The 20603-nt window shown below is 29.3% G+C and overlaps 1 protein-coding gene across 13 annotated transcripts in view; it reads right to left on the bottom strand.

The window, feature by feature from the left end:
- Window positions 1–270: 270 nt before the first annotated feature.
- LOC129798757 (CREB-regulated transcription coactivator 1) overlaps window positions 271–20603 on the bottom strand; it is a 43855-nt gene continuing 23522 nt past the window's right edge. For 2 of the 13 annotated variants that reach the window (XR_008751458.1, XR_008751459.1), the window contains 13 exons: window positions 20108–20271; window positions 19823–20007; window positions 18898–19048; window positions 18669–18815; window positions 17218–17265; window positions 16778–17023; window positions 16558–16706; window positions 12507–12594; window positions 6890–6949; window positions 6485–6746; window positions 6168–6200; window positions 5732–5840; window positions 5430–5492 (listed from right to left, as the gene is read on the bottom strand). Coding sequence is in view for 8 of the 13 variants with exons in the window: in XM_055842085.1 (XP_055698060.1) it covers window positions 5347–5492; window positions 6156–6200; window positions 6485–6746; window positions 6890–6949; window positions 12507–12594; window positions 16558–16706; window positions 16778–17023; window positions 17218–17265; window positions 18669–18815; window positions 18898–19048; window positions 19823–20007; window positions 20108–20271 (1691 nt within the window). In the remaining 5 variants the exon portion in view is untranslated. Of the gene's footprint in view, window positions 5493–5731; window positions 5847–6155; window positions 6201–6484; window positions 6747–6889; window positions 6950–12506; window positions 12595–16557; window positions 16707–16777; window positions 17024–17217; window positions 17266–18668; window positions 18816–18897; window positions 19049–19822; window positions 20008–20107; window positions 20272–20603 lie in introns of all 13 variants that reach the window. The other 11 variants (XM_055842085.1, XM_055842090.1, XM_055842086.1 and 8 more) reach the window with 7 other exon arrangements.

The following is a 20603-nucleotide window of genomic DNA, read 5'->3' as shown; positions in this document are numbered from 1 at the left end:
TCATAAATCTGCCGAAATATTCTGACGAATTTTGTCCCAAGCCCAAATAAAATTCGTAAGAATATCTACAGAATTTATCTGCAGATATTCTGTAGAGGTGTAGATTTTCTCTACAGAAATCTTAAAGATATCTGCAGATATTATTTGACGGGAGTTTGGGCGGTAAAAGAATTGAGATAAAATAAGGTTTTGAACAAACGGTTGATTAGAGACATTAGAGAGGTGATTTGTATAAAAAATCTTAAAAGGAATAAAATCTAAATACATATATCGTTAAAATTTGATTTTATTTACAAAATATGACAACAACTCATACATTCAGATTGATTTTTTTCTTATTTTATGATTTATATATAAGTAAAATTTAATGTTTTCATCAACACTTCATTTATATATAGTAATCTTCATAAAATCTTCTCATTTACTTGTTATCCTTTTTGTTTTGTAATTTTATAAGAAAGCAATTTGTGCGCACGTATTTTTAAACAAAAACAAAGAAATACTACCGCTTTCCAATTTTGCAAGATATTGAAAAAATACAAGATTTATAAGAGGGATACTCTTCAAAAATATTTTCATCTTTTCATGTTTTTATATATTTTTTTAAATAAAAAAATATCTCTTCGAATTAATTTTAAGTATAAAAAGTTTTTTTTTTCGAGGGATTTTTTCTCTTCTAGCACGTGATTTCTTTTTTTGTTGAGAGGATAAAGGAATAAATGAATGTTTCCAATGACGTCGCCTCTAAATTTATCTACTTTCTTTAATTGACTCCATTCTGGTTATATAATTTCTTGTGCTTTTTGTGTTGAGTATAACCTGTAAGAATTAAAGGACAAAAAAACTGTAGCGAAAAAAAAGTTTTTTTTGACTGAGATGCAAAAAAAAACGATAGAAAAATCGTCTCTAGGGATTTCTCATCATCTTACATAATTTTTTACGCTTTTTATTCTCATGTATAATGGTTAATTTTTTTTATTCATTATAATACACTAAGTAATTGATTTTATAAAAAACGTATTAAATTTACAATTTAATATAAATCAGTGGTACTTTTTCTCAATACATTATAAAGTTCTTTTTTCCTCGCTTAAGTATTCCTCATTATTTTTTCTCTTCATTATGTAAATATATGTCATTTTGGCCGAATTGCGAATGCACTAAATATAAGAATATTTTTTTTATACATAATCTTCTCATTTTTTAAATTCCCTTTTTCTTTATTTAAAAAAAATGTTAATAACGTTGAATGTAAGTGTTGATAGAGAAAAATTTCATGGTAAAACTCGAAAATACTGCAACATTTTTTTTTTAATTTCATATTTCACAAGGAGGGAGTATTGGATCACAAAATTAAGCCCTGTATATAAAAAAAATAGATCAAGTGGTGTTGGAAGCACTAGATTAAGGGATAATTTAATTGTATAGTGCTAAAAACAAGGAAAATTTGATAAGACACACCTTTACAATTTACTGCAGCCTTGCGACTGTCATTTCGTCAAAAGAAGTGTGACTTATGAATTATTTTTGGGTGGATCTTAGTCAATAGAACAAATTCTCGCCTTCCTGTAAAATAATAGATTAAAAAAAGTCACAGTACAAAATTAAGTAATGCCAGATGTTTCTTTTTTACTGAGAATATTAGTTTTGGTATATGTAAATTACTTTTGGTAAAAACTTTTTCTCGTAAAACAACAACCTCTGGGAAAAATGTACACTTTATAGAGAACGATGTTTTCCTTAAGTTTTAAAACCATTTACGAATGATTCGATTCATTTTAAAATATGTTTATTCACATGCATAGATTTCTTGTAGAGAGTTAGGGGTCTTAATTTTATAGTTTCTTTTTTTTTACTTTTTTCATTTTTTTTTGGGCAGAGCACATTCTGAACAAATACCTTCTATCCATATTTTGGTGAAGTATAGACTCTTCATAACGTTCATTATATTTGTAAATATACACTAACATTGTTTTCTTTTGTAATAATTTTGGTAAATCGTTTGAAATTCATTTTTTTTTTTATAATTATTTTAATGAAGTTTTAAAACAGCTCTTATGTCATTTGAACAACAAAAAGAGGCGTTTAGATAACAACAATGTGCATATAAAAGAACTATTTGAAGAGTAAAACATGAAGAAAGAAATCAAAATAGATTATTCTATTGATAACCAGAGAAATAATGAACATTTCGTGTCAATTAAAGTTCTCACAGATACAACAGCAATACTTTTTGTGGGCAGAAATGGTGAATGTTTATTTTGGTCAATAAATGATTTATAGGAAAAGAAAGTTATCAGATGTAATTGTGAAGATTAATTTTCTTCATCTATAGTTTTTCTGGAGTGAATAACGATGAATGATTTTAAAGCCACTACGAATGAATTTTACAAAATGTAGCTGAAATTTTTATCGAATTTCTTAAATTCAGTCTTTAAATTGGTCACACATTACAATGATTACTATATGTTTTCACGTTTTTTTATTCATTAATATTTTTTCTTTTTTAATTCATTCTCGTAAACCCAGAAAAAAATGGAATTATCCATCTATTTTTTTTCATTCTTCACAATTACATGCCGTCAAAAAAAAAATATCGAAAATTTTCGTTACACTTCGATTCAAAAGGAAAAGAGTTGCTCAAATGGAGATCGAATAGATTTTGTCTGCAACAGTAAGATATTTTATTACACATATCAGTTTTTTGGGGTAACTTTTTTAGTCAGTTTTTTTTTTCTTGTTGGAAGTATTAGAGTATGATTTTGTCACACAACAAGATAAAGACTTTTATTTTTAATAACATTTATTGAATTGGGTGCTTCTTTATTTAAATTGTATATCTCTTTTTTCTTTAATGTTCATATTTTACAGGTTTGAAAGTCAAAAATTTGAAGAAAAAAAATGATATGCCACTGTGTTAAATTTGGACTTCTTCATAATGCTGTACTTTTATCAATACCATACGTTGCAAAAAGATGGTATTAATTTTCCTGAAAAAGCTCTTCACAAATACAATTTTAGGCAACGCCCCCAGTAGACGTAATAATTGAACTTACTTTGAATGCAGTAAACTCTCGCTAATACGGTTCTTTTTTGACCGAGTCCTTTTTAATTCGGGAGGCAGTTAAATTTAAAGATATCTTGTTGACGTTTTTCAAGTTTCATTATGATTATTGAATAAAGCAAATATGCTCAAATTTGGCATGTTTTTCTTAGTTATGAGTTTTCCGGTCTTGCATTATTGAGGAGTTTTCATGAAATTTACAATAAATATGAGTATGTAAATTTAATAAAATCATTGGATTTCAAACAGTTTCACGCCCGAATATCTCTCTGTCGGTACCAAACAAATACCCGAATTTGAGAGATTCTACTGTAATTGATGAGATTCTTTATAATTTTAGCTTTGTTGCATTTTCAGTGTTCGATAAAATGATAACTGATGATTCTCCTATATTTGTCAATTTTTAATCAGATTACAAAACCATTCCCACATTTCTTTTGCTAGGATGAGGCCTAAATAACCCTGTCAGAAAAGTTGGATATATTTAGAAAAAAATAGCATTACCACGCCCATTTCACTAAACATAAAAAGTGGTAAATGTGTTGAACTTTTATTAAGACATTTCAGGGCTTGGTTTATTTAATATGGTTTGGAATTATATAAGTTATGTAAAAAGTCATAGGATTTGTCATGTCCTATGAAAATATATAATTCTAAAATTTATTTTATGTTTGGAAAAAAAATCGTGACCTGGTAACATAAAAATCCGAGATTGCTTTTCTAATTTTATTGTATTCTATTTTTTTCTATATAGCTTCTATACTATTTTTTTAAACTAAAATTGCTCTGAAATCTGAATCTCTCAAATTCGTAAGACGATTGAATTTAAAGTATCCAATGTGAATTTATGTTAAACGTGTTGTGGATGATTGTGAACTATATTTCTCTGTGGCTTCCTGAATATTTACACACATTATAGTTGTATAAAACGAAAAAAATGCGTCACCACGTAGATTTGTGAAAAAGTACGGGCAATTAATCCACATTACATAAAAATTCTCACATAAATTCCGAATTTTTGAAAATATCCGTCGAATTTTTGGAAGACTCTTATTGTACTTATAACTCACATCTGCAACGAAAAGTCTCTCATTTCTTATTTCTAATCATAAATTGTTGATACAACTCATATTTTAAACAATTACCACAAATTATGAAATGCTAAAAGCTCGCTAAACAACCAGATTTAGCTGATTTTTACTATGTAATCGCAAATTTAAACCAATTCAATGTAACTAAAATAGTTCTTAAATCTATGTCTTGCATATATATTTTTATTAAAAATTCGGCGACTTAACTCGACAAATGATATTTAGAAAAGGCGACCGATCTGTACATGAACCTCCAAAATTTCATCCGCCGCCTTATATTTTTCCAAGAAATAAATAAATTCATAATTTTTGGGCAAAAACATTTTCAATACACTATATTTTTGTTCATATCTAATTGGAGTGTGATGTATTTTCTCGTGAATGAAACTTTCGTAATTGAAATGTTTGTGGTTCAATAGAGCGACGTTGCATTTAAAATTACAAAAATCTCAATTTTATTTTAATATAATATAAAAAGAAGGCGGGAACTAAAATACGTGGGAGGGGCTTAATCAGGAAACACAATATTACAAACTCTGCAAAACTGGATATTTAGAAGTAGCGGCATTGCGAAGTTCAGTCCAAAAACGTGTATAAGGATTAAATTGTGTAAATTTTTTCTTGAGAAAGACTTTTAAAAGGTAAAGACCCAGATTATTTCATTTGAATATATACCCAAAAAACACTTTTGTTTCTAGCAATAACTTCTATATTTATCTCCATTAATGAAGTGGTCATAATCTAATAAACTTAATTTAAGTAGTAAACCAAGATATGTTAAAAACTACTTAATTGTTTTATATTTAGTACAAAAAATAGTTATACTATTTTTTCTTTCTTAAAAATATACACAGTTACAAAACCTATAACAACCGAAAAAAATATATTTAGATTTTCCTTTTTTGTATTTAATTATACGAAATTGCACATAAACTTAATAGTAACAATTTAAGATTAACTCTGCTTTTCATTATTCAATTTTCAAATGTCTTTGCATTAAAAAATAATTCATCTTTGTCTATAAAAAAGAAAACTAAATACTAAGGAACAGAATAACTACTCAATGTTTTACATTTTGTTTGATAAAGTTCTTTTATCTTCTCTTTTTGCAGTTTTTTTATCACTTCACGATTTCTTTTTACATCTCGTCCTCCTTGTCTATTCATCCTTTATTCACCTCATCATTTTTTCTTAGTGTAAATCTGACGTTCTAAAATTGTCTTCTTCAGTTGGATCAGCAATGATTGTTGCACTAGGATTCGTGAGCATTTGAAAGCCAGTAACGTCAATTGGCCCCAATTCCAACTCTAGTGGCATCAGTGGATCAGTGAATAAGTCTTTAAAATAACCAAATGTAAAACCAATATTAATGGAAAAGTTTTTTGAACTTCGTATAGAAATATTTCATTTAAAACTTTTCTTATTTATTACGAAATATTCGCTTCACTGAATTTCATCTTATACTACACAACAAGATTTCTGTATAAGACTGTAATTCTGAAGCATTTCTTGAGGAATTAAAAAAAACAGATTATGATATTACAGAAAAGAAAAGAAAATTAAAATAAATTATTACCAAAAATAAAATTGTTAATTAAATGAGAAAATTGCATCCGGAACTTCCTGCATTCCATCATCATCCATTAAGAGACACACTTAATTGTACAGATATCTCTCCAGAAGACCTATTTCTTGTGGAAAGTCATATTACTTCCTTTAGCTTTCTACTCAAAATAACATAGGATATTATTTTACTAAAAAAACAAAATATAATTTTCTAACTAGCAAATTAATAAAGTGACAATTACTCAAAAATCTAAAAAAAACCTTGCACCAAAATTACCAAAAAGAAAGAACCTTCCATTGAATTGGAAAGAATTTGTTTTTGAAAAATAAAAAGACATTGCAAAAGAGAAAATTAAATTAGAATACTATTATGCCAATATAATATAGAAGAGTAAAATACACAAATATCAAATTTCAGTAAAGTTTAATGATACCTTCGTACTCACCCTTTGTAAACTCAGAACTTGCTGACGAAAAGTCTAAAACAAAGGAAAAAAATATTGCATTTTTATTACCAAGAAGTATCTATCTACCTAGAAACAAAAAGGGGGTGACAGAGCGTTCCATGCTCGTAATTTCGATGCTGTACCTTAGAAAGTGCTTTCGCATCATTTGCCATTTACCGGTTCACAACCAATTTGAATAAAAATTATAAATAGCTCAAAAGGCTCAAAAGATCGCCCAATATTCGTAAAAATTCGTTGTGATATAATGATATCCTTGAAACAGTATCCTTCTAACTATTAAAAACTGATAAACTCACCTGTGAATACAATTTCCGGAATACTTGTTGGGGTATTTGGTGTCTGAAGACTTGTTGCTTGCTGCTGGGACTGTCCCTGTGCCTGTTGCTGTTGCTGTTGTGGCGAAGACGGGCTCATGGCATTCACATTTGAATTTGAATTAATTGTCGTTACTATACTAGGATTGTTCGGTAAACTTGAACTTGATAAACTTGTTGTTTGCTGTTGATTCAGTGATCCCAAATTTGACGCATTGAAGTGGGAAAATGTCGAATCATCAAACTACAATTAAGAAAGAACAAAGAATGCCGCATACAAATTTTCAATTGATAACATGTATCATCAAATCCCTTTAAATGTTTATATAGTACTTTAAAATTGAAATTTTTGTAATAATGTTAACTTATATATATATATCAACTTACTTGATTGTAATTTGGTGTATTTGGAGAGTGGGGCACAAAATCCGCCACTGAATTGTCAACCTATAAAAAAAGAGAAAGGAAAGGAGAGTATAAGCATCCTCATATTCCATTCACTTGTTATTTGTAAATAACTGTATAGCATATATAAATAGGGGAGTGAAAAATCAATAATGTTTAAATTCTTGAAAAAAATAAAAAATAAAACACGAAAAAAGAGTAAAAGAAAAGAAGTTAAAATAGTGAAACCCATTCTATAACTTATTTTTGCAATCTTCTCACAGGCTCATCCATAAAGATTAAAAAAAAATATATACGAGTTTTATTTTATTGCAATTTGCAATATATGTGGAATTAAATAGAGAAAAAATAAACAAAACGTGATCAATCTTCAATTAAGAAATGAATGAAGTATATTTTCAACATCTAAGAATGATATTTAAAATGTAATACAAAAAGAGAACTTACATGAGAAAAAGCATAAACATTAGAATAAAATAATAATAATAATATTTATAAACATATTGCGATTCAATGCAGAAAATAATTACAGAGGTAAACTCATTAACTTTCAACATATCATCGATTTTTTAAAAGTTAATTGAAGAATGTAATGTAAGTAATATTTAAAAATAGTACGAGTTTTATTTGTTTTTGGTGTGTAGAAAATATTTACAGTTTTATACGAAAGAAATTAAGAATTAGAGCAATATAATAAAGAACTTATTGTAATTTTAGAAGAAAATCGCTTGGTCATAAAAGAAAATCTTAAAATTCTTGCATTCACGAATTCTTTTGTTTTGCATTTTTTTTTTAATAAATATTTTATCTTAGATCTTGTTTCCAAAATTCATTATAACCACCTGCACTTGAGCTGTCCACGTACAACCAGTTTCGACTAAACTTTGTACAAGGGTAGCCCAGTCCTTTTAGCCGTTTGTGAAGATAAAATTGTGGCAGCAAAAGAGAAATAGATAAATATTATATTTTCACTAATATCTTTAGGGATTCAATTGCAAAGCACTCTCTCTCTTTCTCTCTCTCTTTCTAACTCAAAGTATACTAAATAAAATTATCTCTTTGCCAAATGTTCTTCTTTATTCCCCATTCCATTAAAAAAAATAATAATTCAGTGATACGATTTGCTCAAAATCAAGTTAAAATTCTACTTTTATAAATGTCACAGGTATTCAATAATACAACCCCAACCTCGCGTTAAAAGAACCATTCCATTTAAATAACCCGTGAGCTATTTTTAGTCTTAACCTTCATCCTGATTTTCCGGTCCAACATTCCTGCTCTCCAACACAAATGTCCAACCGCCCAAAAATCTTTCATTGACAAAAAGGTAACACTGCTTTCCCAAAGCTTCTACACGCTTCTAAATATCATTTTCAGTAATTAAATATTGGTACAGAATGTTGCAATCTTTCTAATAATTTAATAAACAGAAATAATCAACTCATGAATAGTTAAACTAAAAATAAAAATTGAAACAAAAAAAGTTCTTTTTTAGATTGCACTCTAGCCTCACAATTTAATTTAACCTTTTATATAATTGACCTAAATTAAGAAAAACTGTAAAGTAATATAATACATAGATGGGACAAATCAGCGGTATGAGAAAACAAAATAATTCATTTATTTGATTATATGAATCCTCGAAAGAATTTTTATTAGATCAAATATATTTTAAAAATCACACTTACTGAATACAGTGCGATACATATTTCAAAAATACACGGACGTTTTGGTGAACCAATGACTTTTTGAGTACCCATTTTAATCATTTCATTTGTAAAAAGGATGAAAATTTTGTAAATTTCATACAAAAAGTTAGAAATTAACTGAGTGATTCCAATTTAAAGTTTGTCAAAAGTATTGTAATTTAAGAGACTTATTACACTACCACTACACTAAAATATGAATTCGCTTTCATGGTCATTAAAATTTACACATTAATTTAAAACAACTTTTCGTAGGATAAGTCCGGTTTCTTATCACTAAATCAATCAAAATCTTACAATTTTAGTTATTAAAAAGCAGAATGTCATGAAATTGTGACGCATATTGTTGGTTACTAGGTTAAGGTAGGGTTCGTACACGTGAAGCTTTATACGATAAGAATTTTCTTTTTGTTTAAAAGGAAGGATCTCTAACCTCATAAGGTTTATAATAAATTATCTCATGGCGTATGAACTATGTCTATATCCCCCTACTTTCTAAAAAACTTATGAATTGTTCAAAAGTAATAATAATAATGCTGGCACAATACTCTGAACTAGGCATTCCCATTAGCAAGAATTCAATACATCCATTATTACTGCTTCACTCCACAGAAAGAACAGTATATACATATATTCCCTCGATTTTGACTCCTTACACCATTAAGGAGTCGCATTACGGTAAAATATTGGAAACCTGTTGGGAGTTGGGACCTTCGGGGGGGGGGGGCACCCAAAAGCCGACCCTGGGATAATTAATATGCCCATCATTTCCTCTCACCCCTAGACAGTATAAATTTTCGGCCACTAACCGAAATATGAGAATAAATTTTCTTTGGAACAAGTTTTTGGAATAAAATTATATTTGAAGACATTTTAATCTCAAATACATAAAAAATTGTTCCAAATAGATACAAATAGTTAATTTGTTCTAAAAATTTGGATGTTCGTGGTCAAATCGATTGAGAACCGGTAGACGGTAAATACTGCGAAATTATTTTTGATGTATGGCATCTGAGTCACGAGTTCGAGCACTTCGCGAAGCCTGGGACGCTTTACCACTTCTTTTATTTTCTCATACAGGGATAAGATTGTCAGAGAACCACGCCTCATATGGAACCAAATGTAATACTGATTACTAAATGCAATTTGAACATCTTATATGCCAAAAAAAGGGATTCGAACCCGAGACGTTTGCATCATCAAGTACTCTACCACTTGGCTATTGAGTTTTTTCAATATTGTACATATCTACATATTTGTTACTCAGGTTACATTCTGAGTTTACTAGTGCATTTTTCCATCTGTAATTTCGAATTAATATTTCATCACAAATAATTTATTAAATTTTCTCTAAAAGTTGTTAAGTATTTTTTTGTAGAAAATAAAAGTTGTAAGATTTTTTAAATTTAATTTTCTTATATTAATATCACAAAAATGCCACACTTAGTAAAATTAATAAATTGAAAAGCACCCATCCACAATGTCTTTTTGCAAATTTCCGTCATTCTGATTATTTGGACTATGTATGTTACTACACAGGGCACTCAATGGATAAAGCGGCATAGCGCCCGCTTTATAATTCAAGTGTCCCGGATTCGAATCCATTTTAAGTCGCCAAGAATTTTTCTAGCATTAAAAGTTTTCGAATTGTATCCAGTGGTTTCATAGGACATGGGATAGATTACCACCTCCCTGTAAAAGAAAAAAATAATAATGGATGTCTCTCACTAGCGGGAAGATCAATGCCAATCTATTGGATGTTGCACCAGCATTATTATTATTATATTTCTATAGTAAGTATGTTCATATACTTCATATACAAAAAGCTTTCCTCAATTAATGCACCACCTATAGACATATAAAGAGATATCATATAAAACAAAAAAAATCCTAGAATAATTTAATATCTTGCCATATTTAATTGAATGGTGAAAATTAAAGCAAAAGAATGTATATGATAAAAAATATGGGATGTAAACGATGTAAATATATATAGACATAATCTACTTCCACTGGACTTTACAAAATTGATACTAATTTACAGTTGATTCTACACTCTGTGATTAAACTTAAAGTCAAAAGAAAATAAAAGAATGATATCAATTCTTTAAGGCTAATGAATTTTCAATGGTAAATAACTTTTACGCTCTTGGAAATGTGTTTTTTGGTCTTCTTTTCAATTAAAATAAACGATTTATTGATGTAAAACATTTACAGGATAAAAATAATGCTATGTGATTTGTCCAGTTAATGTTCTTATGTAATCTCTCACATAAAAAATGATAAGAAAAATTATGTATAATGATATAAAATTGCCATTTAGAGGTCAATTCCCAGTAATGTGCATTATCGTGTATTCTTACAGGATAAAAGGTGATTTAATTTCCTTGCTAACACATATTATAATAAAAATGGCGGATTCTCATATCCCTGTAATCCTAAGCTAGTGGGATTTTCAAACTGAATTAAATTACTTCAAAAATTTTGCTAATTGGTTTTTTGCCCAATTTGAATCTTTTGACAAGCTCTAGTTTCATCATCTTCTCGTCGTTCTTAAGAACTGACGAAGTTTTCGAAAAAAAAGAAAACTTTATAATTCTAGATAGAGATTAGATAACAACTTTTGTTTTAAACCAACCATACAAGTCCCGGTTTAACAACTAATTCATCTAATTGCGTCTACATAACAGAAATTTATGTCTATTGAAGCAAATTCCGTACGATTGTGTAGGAAAATCCCTTCAATACCTACGATGGACATAAATTTCTCTAGTGTGTAGAGGCCATCAAAGGAAATATTTCCGTTTTAGATTTCAGATTCCGTGACCCAAACAAGTATAAGCGGTTAAACATGATGATGATAATATTGATGATGATTTCAGATGAGATCCTACTCTGAAAAATCTTGTCCACCGAAAAGCAAGTATGTATATCTAAAAATCAGAACTCAATAGCTAAATATTTTTTTTTTAACGAAAACTTCAGAAAATTTGGTTTTAAATGTTGTACTTTTATATGCCTTAGAGCTTCAATTAAATATTTTTTCTTAATATGCTGAATGATTTAGAGAAAATATTCTGTTTTTTAGTCTTTTTTGACCCACGTAACCCCTTAAGAAAATAAGGTGACAAAAATGTGTAAGAGTATATGATATAATAACACATAGATAGATAATACATAGATATAGATAATATGGATAGATAATATATTTAAAAAAAATATGACTATTACGCTATTTTGAAAATCGTGTTAAAATTCGTCTTAAAAAATTATGCAATCTTATTTGGTATAGTTTTTTTTTAATTGTAATTTTTGACAAAAAAAACATAAATCAATAAAGGAAGCAGTCAACAGAAAAGGTGCAATAAACGACGTTAATGCTGTTTAATGGGAATAGACCTCATTAGATGGCGCAGTTAACAAGTCTTTACATGTTATCATTAAATTCTCCAAAATCGCAAAATTAAGAGCCTAACATGTGTTAAGTGTCACCATAACATTTGCTATCCACTACACATAACACATTTTACACAGAACTGACCCCGAATTTTTATGGGCTAATATTATTATTATTATTTACACATATTAATACCACAAAATGCATTTTCTCAATTTTATGTTAAGATATAAATTCTTTTTTTTTTCGAAATATCTTTCTTTTTTTTGTCAAATGTTTTACGATTCACATTAGGATAATTATTTAACTTACCACCCCCTTTTTAATAGTCAGAGTTTATTAGACAATGAAGCGGAAATATATGGAAAAATAAATCGTGAAACCTCGAAAATTTGTCAAAAATTAAATTATTTCAACAATGATCACTTTCCATCCTTTTTTGCTCAAGTGAATAGCAAAAAGATAGAGAGCATTTGAGATAAATATTTTTACTTACCAGTGAAAATGATTCAAAATGCTGTTGTATATTCTGCTGATTAACGTAGTATATATCACTCGTTTGATTATATGGTTCATATGCTTGTCTGTTGGGAGAGCAGAATCAGAAAAAAGAGAGAAAAAAACAAACAATTAAAATAATAGATAAAATATAACTAGAAAGAACAAAAAGCACTACTTATTCTCTTCATGTGCTCAATTTGTTTTTTTTTAAACATGAAAGAAAAAAGGATACTCAGAATTTAATGAAACATAATTGCTCTTTGTAAATTTGAGCTTCTAAAATTATTAAAATTACAAGGTAATTTCTATCATTCTCTGCGTTTATGTGTTGTATTTCCCTCTTGCGTTTCAAAATATTGTACACTTAAATAAGCCCTGATTAAAAGGGGACACAATAATAAATTTACAAGAATTGTCTTAAATATGTCAAGAGTACCAACAGAGAATATTAAGGAAAGTAAAACTAAATATTCATTTAAAAACTCTCCTGTAGAAGTCCAAGATTTAAATTTTACATGAAACCTATAATAAGGCAAAAAACTTTTTTTTTTAAAGAATGAAGTATTTTGAAACACCATGAATTTCATACCTATTGTTTTATATTGCTTCATTGATTTTATAGCATTTTCTTATCAAAATCAATTAAAGATTGACATTAAGCTGCAAACAGGGGACTTTGTAACCAGTTAACACCTGTAAAGTTAAACCACATCATTGGTAATGTCAAGGTAAATGTAACCCTCTGCTGTTTTTCAAACATTTTACTTTAGAGTAACATTAATGAAGGTCGGCGCAGAGAATACCACCTAGTTTTATGCAGTTCAAAAATATTTCGGTTCTTTTGTGAGCAATCAGAGAAAAATCATATGATTTCCAAAATTAAAAGATGTTTCATGAGTAAATCTGAATTACTATAAAATTGTAATTTATTTTATATATTAAGATTGTCTTTTAATTCGAAATCAATAGACTTTATTTTTAGTATTTTTCTACATATTTTTCCAAACTATTTTTCCGCTTCTAGCGAAATATCTGACTATAATTTATTAATCTAAAATAACCTTAAATGAAGCCTTACTATTTTAATAGAATAAAACCTAGTTCAGCTTATTGTAGGGAGATTCTTAATATGAGTCACCGTGGTATATGCCTGTCCGGTAGTTAGCAGATTTAGAAACTGAACGGTTAGAAATAGCGACTTGGGATTCTCGATAGACGCGACGCAAAAGATACAATAGATGCGTGCAAAATCGAATTTACACGAATTCCAAACAGCACTCCGAGTTGCAAGTGCTTCGAAGTCGCCTCTATAGAATCTCAGCTATCATAAGCTTATTTGGATTTATCAGTGGATTTAATATATATTTCATTACAATCAATAAAGAAATATTTTTGTTAATGTTAAGGATCCTATAAGATAATTTTACAAAATTATTTAAAAATTGTACTATAGATTTTTTCGGATATATATGATTATTTCAGAGATACAAATAAAAAGAATTGTGGGCAAGGAGCTAATGGTTCGGCAACAATCGGCAAATTCTTCTAATACGGAAACATTGTAATACAAAAATGTCTCGACACAATAAAAAAAAACATGGATACGTGTAGTAGATATTAATTTTTTTTTGTTTTCAAGAGTCGATAAAGAAATTGAGCTGCATAAAACTACCGCCCGCCTGTCCCCTTCTCCTATTTGTGTAAAGGAATATTCACATAAATCACAAGCTATAACGGCGTTATCACACTTGTACATTAAAATTTTAATGTGATTCACATTAATTGTCGCTTGTGAGCGTCTAAATATGTTATTTGTGTCTTTGAGTCACTTAATATTTGGGGTTTTTCTATTTATTGATAATGAAGTGGACTTGGCCTGCAAAAATAAGTTTAAATTTACCTAAAGCATAAACATTTTTCACATTAAAAAATTAAAGAGAAAATCGCATTAATGCTGTAAATCAATTTATATCAAATTTTGCGGGCCAAGTCTACCTTTTTATCAACAAATAGATCAAATTTTGAATATAAAATGATTCAAACACACAAATTACACATTTGGACTCTCACCAGCGACAATTAATGTGAATCATATTCAAATTTTAATGTGCAAGTGTGATAACACAGTAAGCAACATACAATGGTGGAAATAAGTATAATTCCACCGATTAATCTTTAAAGAAACTCAACAAAAAAGGAAATGTCGAAAAAAACTCATACGTAGACCATAACATCCTTTCATGCCAACATAAAAAATCGACATTTTGATTTTTTATTCTAAATATTTTTAGAAATATAATAGAATTTTGTTTTTTAGGGTGGAAATAATTGAGGAATTTATTTTTGACCAAATTTAGGTTAATATCTTTTAATAATTCCAGTTTTAACTATAATTAGTAAATTAAGTTCCATTTTCTAAAGTTTTGCATTAATTTTACCGAAATATCATAGGAAAAATGTTTGACGAACAAAAATAAGGGAAACATTAAAGTTTTGATGGGGATGGATCTTAGGAACTAAGAAAAATGACTATGTTCTATCAGAAAATTGTCAAATTTGTCAATATATCCACCATACATGCCTCTTTATGTACCCCAAGAGTCAAAAACCTTCAGTTGTTAGGGGCCAAAAGAGCTTTTTGCCTCTAACAGTGTTGCTTTTCAGTAGAAAAAAGAATCTTATCCACCGAAATTTGATTGTAAAATGATGCTTGCTGTTTAGTCTGGTTATGTCCTGATGCTTTTGTCTCAAAATAGCATTCGTAACAGACCTTGGGTCATCGTCGCATAAAAACTAAAAATTATTGCAAAAAAGGCTTTTAACAGTTTAATCAACATGACATGTTTTACGCTATTTTAAAGTTTCAAAATTAGTGTTTCCGAGTAAGAACAAGTGAAAACAAAATCTATCATTCATTTTTGTGAAAAAAAATAACTTTGAAGCTTTAAAATAGTGTAAAACATGTCATGTAGATTAAACTGTTAAAAGCCTTTTTTAAAATAATTTTTAGATTTTATGCGACGATGACCCGAGGTCACTAACGAATGCCATTTTGAGACAAAAGCATCAGGACATAACCAGACTAAACAGAAACCATCGTTTTACAATCAAATTTCGGTGGAAAAGTTTTATTTCCACTGAAAAGCAACACTGATAGAGGCAAAAAGCTCTTTTGGCCCCTAACAACTGAAGGTTTTTGACTCTTGGGGTACATTAAGAGGCATGTATGGTGGATATATTGACAAATTTGACAATTATCTGATAGAACCTAGTCATTTTTCTTAGTTCCTAAGATCTATCCCCACCAAGACTTAAATTCTTCCCTTATTTTTGTTCGTTAAACAATTTTCCTACGATATTTCGATTAAAAGTTAATGCAAAACTTTAGAAAACGGACCTTAATTTACTAATTATAGTTAAAAATGAAATTAATAAAACATATTAACCTAAATTTGGTCAAAAATAAGTACCCTAGCGCTCAATTTATTGAGTGGAATTATACTTATTTCCACCCTAAAAAACAAAATTCTATTTCTAAAAATACTTAGAATAAAAAAATCAAAATGTCGATTTTTTATGTTGGCATGAAAGGATGTTATGGTCTACGTATGAATTTTTTTCGACATTTCCTTTTTTGTTGAGTTTCTTTAAGGATTAGTGGGTGAAATTATACTTATTCCGCCACTGTAGTAGTAAAAATTAGTTAATCATAAAAAAAAATTGAGGGTTGATCTGATTTAAGAGTTGCACAAATTGAAATTTTCTTTAATGAAAATATAATATTGTTATAACAATGTTGCTACTGAGAAAAAAACAGTAGTCTTTCCAAGGGTTTAAAATTTGAATATTGCACAATTTAATGATTAGTGCAAAAAATACTCTTTGAATTAGTGATAGGAGCAGTAACTTCTGAGCTATATGCACATATTTAATTTTAATTTAGAATCAAAGTGACAGAAAGAAACTGGAGAATCCAGTTTTGTAAGTTTGTGGCAATTTTGAATAAATTTTCAGTGCTGTATAATATATATTTATTCGCGACTCACCCATTGTTGCTCATTGTGGACGGTGCCGGGCTGCATGGTGCACTTGGATTGGAATCTCCACTATTGAGGGATCCAATTAAATTTGGACTAGAGCCTGGACTCGGCCTACACTGTGGACTCCGATAACCCGAGAGATTCGATTGTTGAATCTACAATGCAAAATGTTTGATTCAACTATTTTACTAGAAAATACTGCAAGTTATTAAATAATTAGACTTACCGATCCTATATTACTTAAATTTCCATGAGAGCCATGTAATGTACTATTAACAAGTGAACTCTGTTGTGTTTGTTGCTGCTGCGGAGTCGGCGTCTGGGATTGCACTTGCGATTGCGGCGACTGCTGTTGTGGGTACTGGTGTGGATGGCAATTAATATAAGTCTGTTGTGGCGACTGTTGTGATTGTTGCTGTGACACCGGTGGACCCCCTTGAGATGGTTGAAAGGAATTTTCTAGTGTCATTCCCTGGAAAAAAATTATTGCCACAAGACATTGCAATTAAACAAAGAGACTTATGAACACGATATGAAATTCTTTCGCACAATAAAAAAAGCCTAACCAGCGAATTAATGTTTAGGGAAGGGGGTGAATTTTGAATTTACAAAATGTTAGTTTGTGCAATTTATGAAATGAGCAAAAATAAAAAAAAAACTTAATACCTTATTCATGTGCAGATAACTATTGCTACCAGGAACAGATAAAAATTGCTGTAACAAATAAAATAACAAACGAAACATTCAGCAGGCAATAAAAAAGAAAAAAAATCAAATTAAAGAAAAAATAGCGACATTGCCACAAAAAATTCAAATGCTTTTTTTTAAGAAATTAAAGTAATTGAAAACCTTCTGATGAGCATTTTTTATTCCTATATTTTTCAAGGAGATAATATTGAATTTTGGAGTAAGTTACACTTAAAAACTATTAGGTCACACCCTTATTCAGATTTTTTTTACTGTTCATATACTTAGAAAGGTTCAGCCAGCCCCTGAAAAATGTTGTATAGTTTCTTCTAACTGATTAAACACAAGAACTGTGAAGAATAGGTATTTTTCTATGATTTTCTTCATTAGCGTTTATTGCAATTTCAAAAAAAAAAAAATTCCCCTAAAAATGTAAAAAATATATAACCACGCCCCTTTTTGAACCACTGTTAATTTTTTTCATTGCCTCTTGCTAAAACCTCTAATTTTCATCTTATGCCTATAATGATTAGCTAAAATAAAAAAAAAATCTTTTCAAACCCTGTTTTTTTTTTATTTTCCGTAAATCGAAAAAGTGATCCTGTCTCATCTCATCTCAAGCCCTTCATAATTGTTATCATGTTTCTAGAGGTCTGATCTGACAAATGTGATCATTATTTAGTGTATTTATTTCCATTTTCGTACGCATTTCACGTGATATGACCAAAATTACGTCGGTACACAATTTAGGATTTTTGGTAAACTACTTAATAAGAATATGGATTTATTTTCCTATCAGTTATTATTACTAATTCATTCTGCAGTAACAAATAGAAGTCAATAAACTTTTTGTTTTGTTTTTTTGTTTTTGTTTTCACAAAGGAAGTGCTAGTCCCCTTGGTCTCCACAAAAGTGTTTCTTAAGTGATTGAAATCGTATGTGGGGTACGCTAGAGTTCAATTTAGTAGGCAGGATCTTTCTAGCTACATCATAAGTAGTATTGGCTATAGTGTTTTGTTTTAGTAGTAATAGGACAAATTTATAAGATGGAAAAACTTAAAACTTTAGATTTTCAGAATTCTTGAAGTGGGCGTGACCTAAAAGTATTCTTTAATTAAGCTTACTCAGAAAGTGCAATAATACATCAAAATATGGGGTTAAAGAAGAGTTATTTATTCTCATCTCATGTTAATCCATATCATTAACCATTAAAATGGTGCAAATTTTAATACATATATATATATACATAAATAAATCATAATAAAAAAAAACAAATAAAAAACTGGGCAATCACGCAAATGATTATTTAAATAATATGGAGTAGCCAATAATATTAAGTTATAGGAAGATTATTTGTTACAATAAAGGAGACGTGAGAAATTCATTAAAATACAGAACAACTTTTTCTCTACTATGCTATATACACAAACCTGACTAGCGTTTTGTTGTGAATGTGTCGGACTGAAGGTGGTGGTATCACCCGGTGAATTTGTCGGTGAATAATGAAATCTGGCACCCGGGTGTCTGACTGGCATAGATGTTGGAGATAACGTTGTCGGAGACGCCGTCACGGGGCTCTGATTTTATCGTTTATAATATTGAAATTTGAAAAGGAAAACTATTTTTTTGGGCTTTGTATGACCGAAATATAACACTTACCGAACTATACGGACTGCTCGAGTGATCATGTTCTTGATCAATTGGCGTATGTAGAGGCGATGGAAAGTGTACAGATGTTAAGTCCGGCAGAGATCCTGTATTATTTCCTATTGGTATTTGTATCGAGTTATCGTGAGCGCTGGGATGAATACTGAGAAGATGAAATTGAATTAGTTCTGTTTCATTTCTTTCCTTGATCATTAGAATCATTAAGGACTCAGCAGCATTAGTCGGGTTTTATGAATTTAAAAATCAATTGTGAAATTGAGAGAAAATATGCATTTGTACGTTTCAAGAAAATATATTTCTTTTAATCGTTAAACAATATTAAAATCACTTGCAATATTGAACCTGAACCGATTTCAACCGGTTATAAACTGATAATAATTTTTTATACAAAATTCTATTATATGATCTCAACGCAATTGTAAAGAGATCTATGAATCGTATGAATCATTTGTAAAGGACAAAAAATGCTAATGTCGAAAGTTATTTTATCGTCGTGAACACGATTTCTTTTCTCGCGAAATTAATGAATTCTATTACATTGTGCAAAAAAATTTAAGGGCATAACATAAAAGGCATAAATCAGAGCATTTTGGAAAGCTCAGACGCTTTTCCACTGTTTTATGAAGAGTTCAATTTCTAAATTCGTATATATTCAAGTTATATTCATTTGAATGCTCTTGAAAATGAAACAATTTAAACCCAGGTTCAATCGCCAATAAACCAATAACTGAACTTTTATTTAAAGTTTAATTTGTATCGTTCTTATTAAATTTTTCGAACCTTTTTTTATTTATACAATAAATCTATGATCTTTGCTTCAATATTAATTTTGTAGTTATTTACAAAAATAATTGAAATTCTTTATCTTTAAAAGTATATAATTAGGAAATAGTTAGGAATACTTCTCGACACTTACTTTATTCCTGGCAAGCGACCACACGAAGACCTCGGCCGACCTTCTGATGATCCAAGTCCAAAACTATTTTGCTGGCTATTAAATATTTTTGAGTCAATGTGGTGTATATTAGTAAGTTTCTTCTGTGCCGTTGGACTCAGTGACAATGGCGAATGCGACGCATACTGGTGATGGTACGGATGATCCTAGAATACATCATGTTTAAATCATGCAATATTTCCCAATTTAAATGTAGTTGAAATTTTGTGCGAGCAAAAAATCAAAAGCTTTATCAAAATTACTCACTTGTGCTTGTGTCAAACTTTGATGGATCGCTGAATCGGAACTAGTCCGTCGCCAACTAGAATCACTGGGTGGACTAAGATATGCAATATTGTTACTACTATAAGGCGATGTGTCAATTTTCCGGTCAGCCGGTCTTCTCATCGGTCCAACGCCAACATTTCGCACTGTTTATGAATAAAAGAAAAGAACAATTAACCATTCTCTAAAACTGTGGAATTAAGTCAAAAGAATCGATTTTTTATATTAGTATTGAAATTGGCAGATAAACTATTATATATATCAGAAGAACTACAGAAATTAATACGAAGTAATTTCAAAGATACAGCGACGAAAACTATATCGCACTGAGTAGATTTTCAAGCGCCCAGGCGAACATACAAAACCTTCAAAAGAATTCTAATCACTTATGATTGTTAAAATTTTGTCGAATTGATGAGAAAATATTAAAAAAAAATATTTGACCAATTGAAACGAATTAGGGATTATATACTCTTGA

Source organism: Phlebotomus papatasi, chromosome 1 (genome assembly GCF_024763615.1).
Source record: "Phlebotomus papatasi isolate M1 chromosome 1, Ppap_2.1, whole genome shotgun sequence".
NCBI lineage: Eukaryota > Metazoa > Arthropoda > Insecta > Diptera > Psychodidae > Phlebotomus > Phlebotomus papatasi.
Note: the sequence above shows the minus strand (reverse complement) of the source record. Positions and strands in the feature narration are given on the sequence as shown.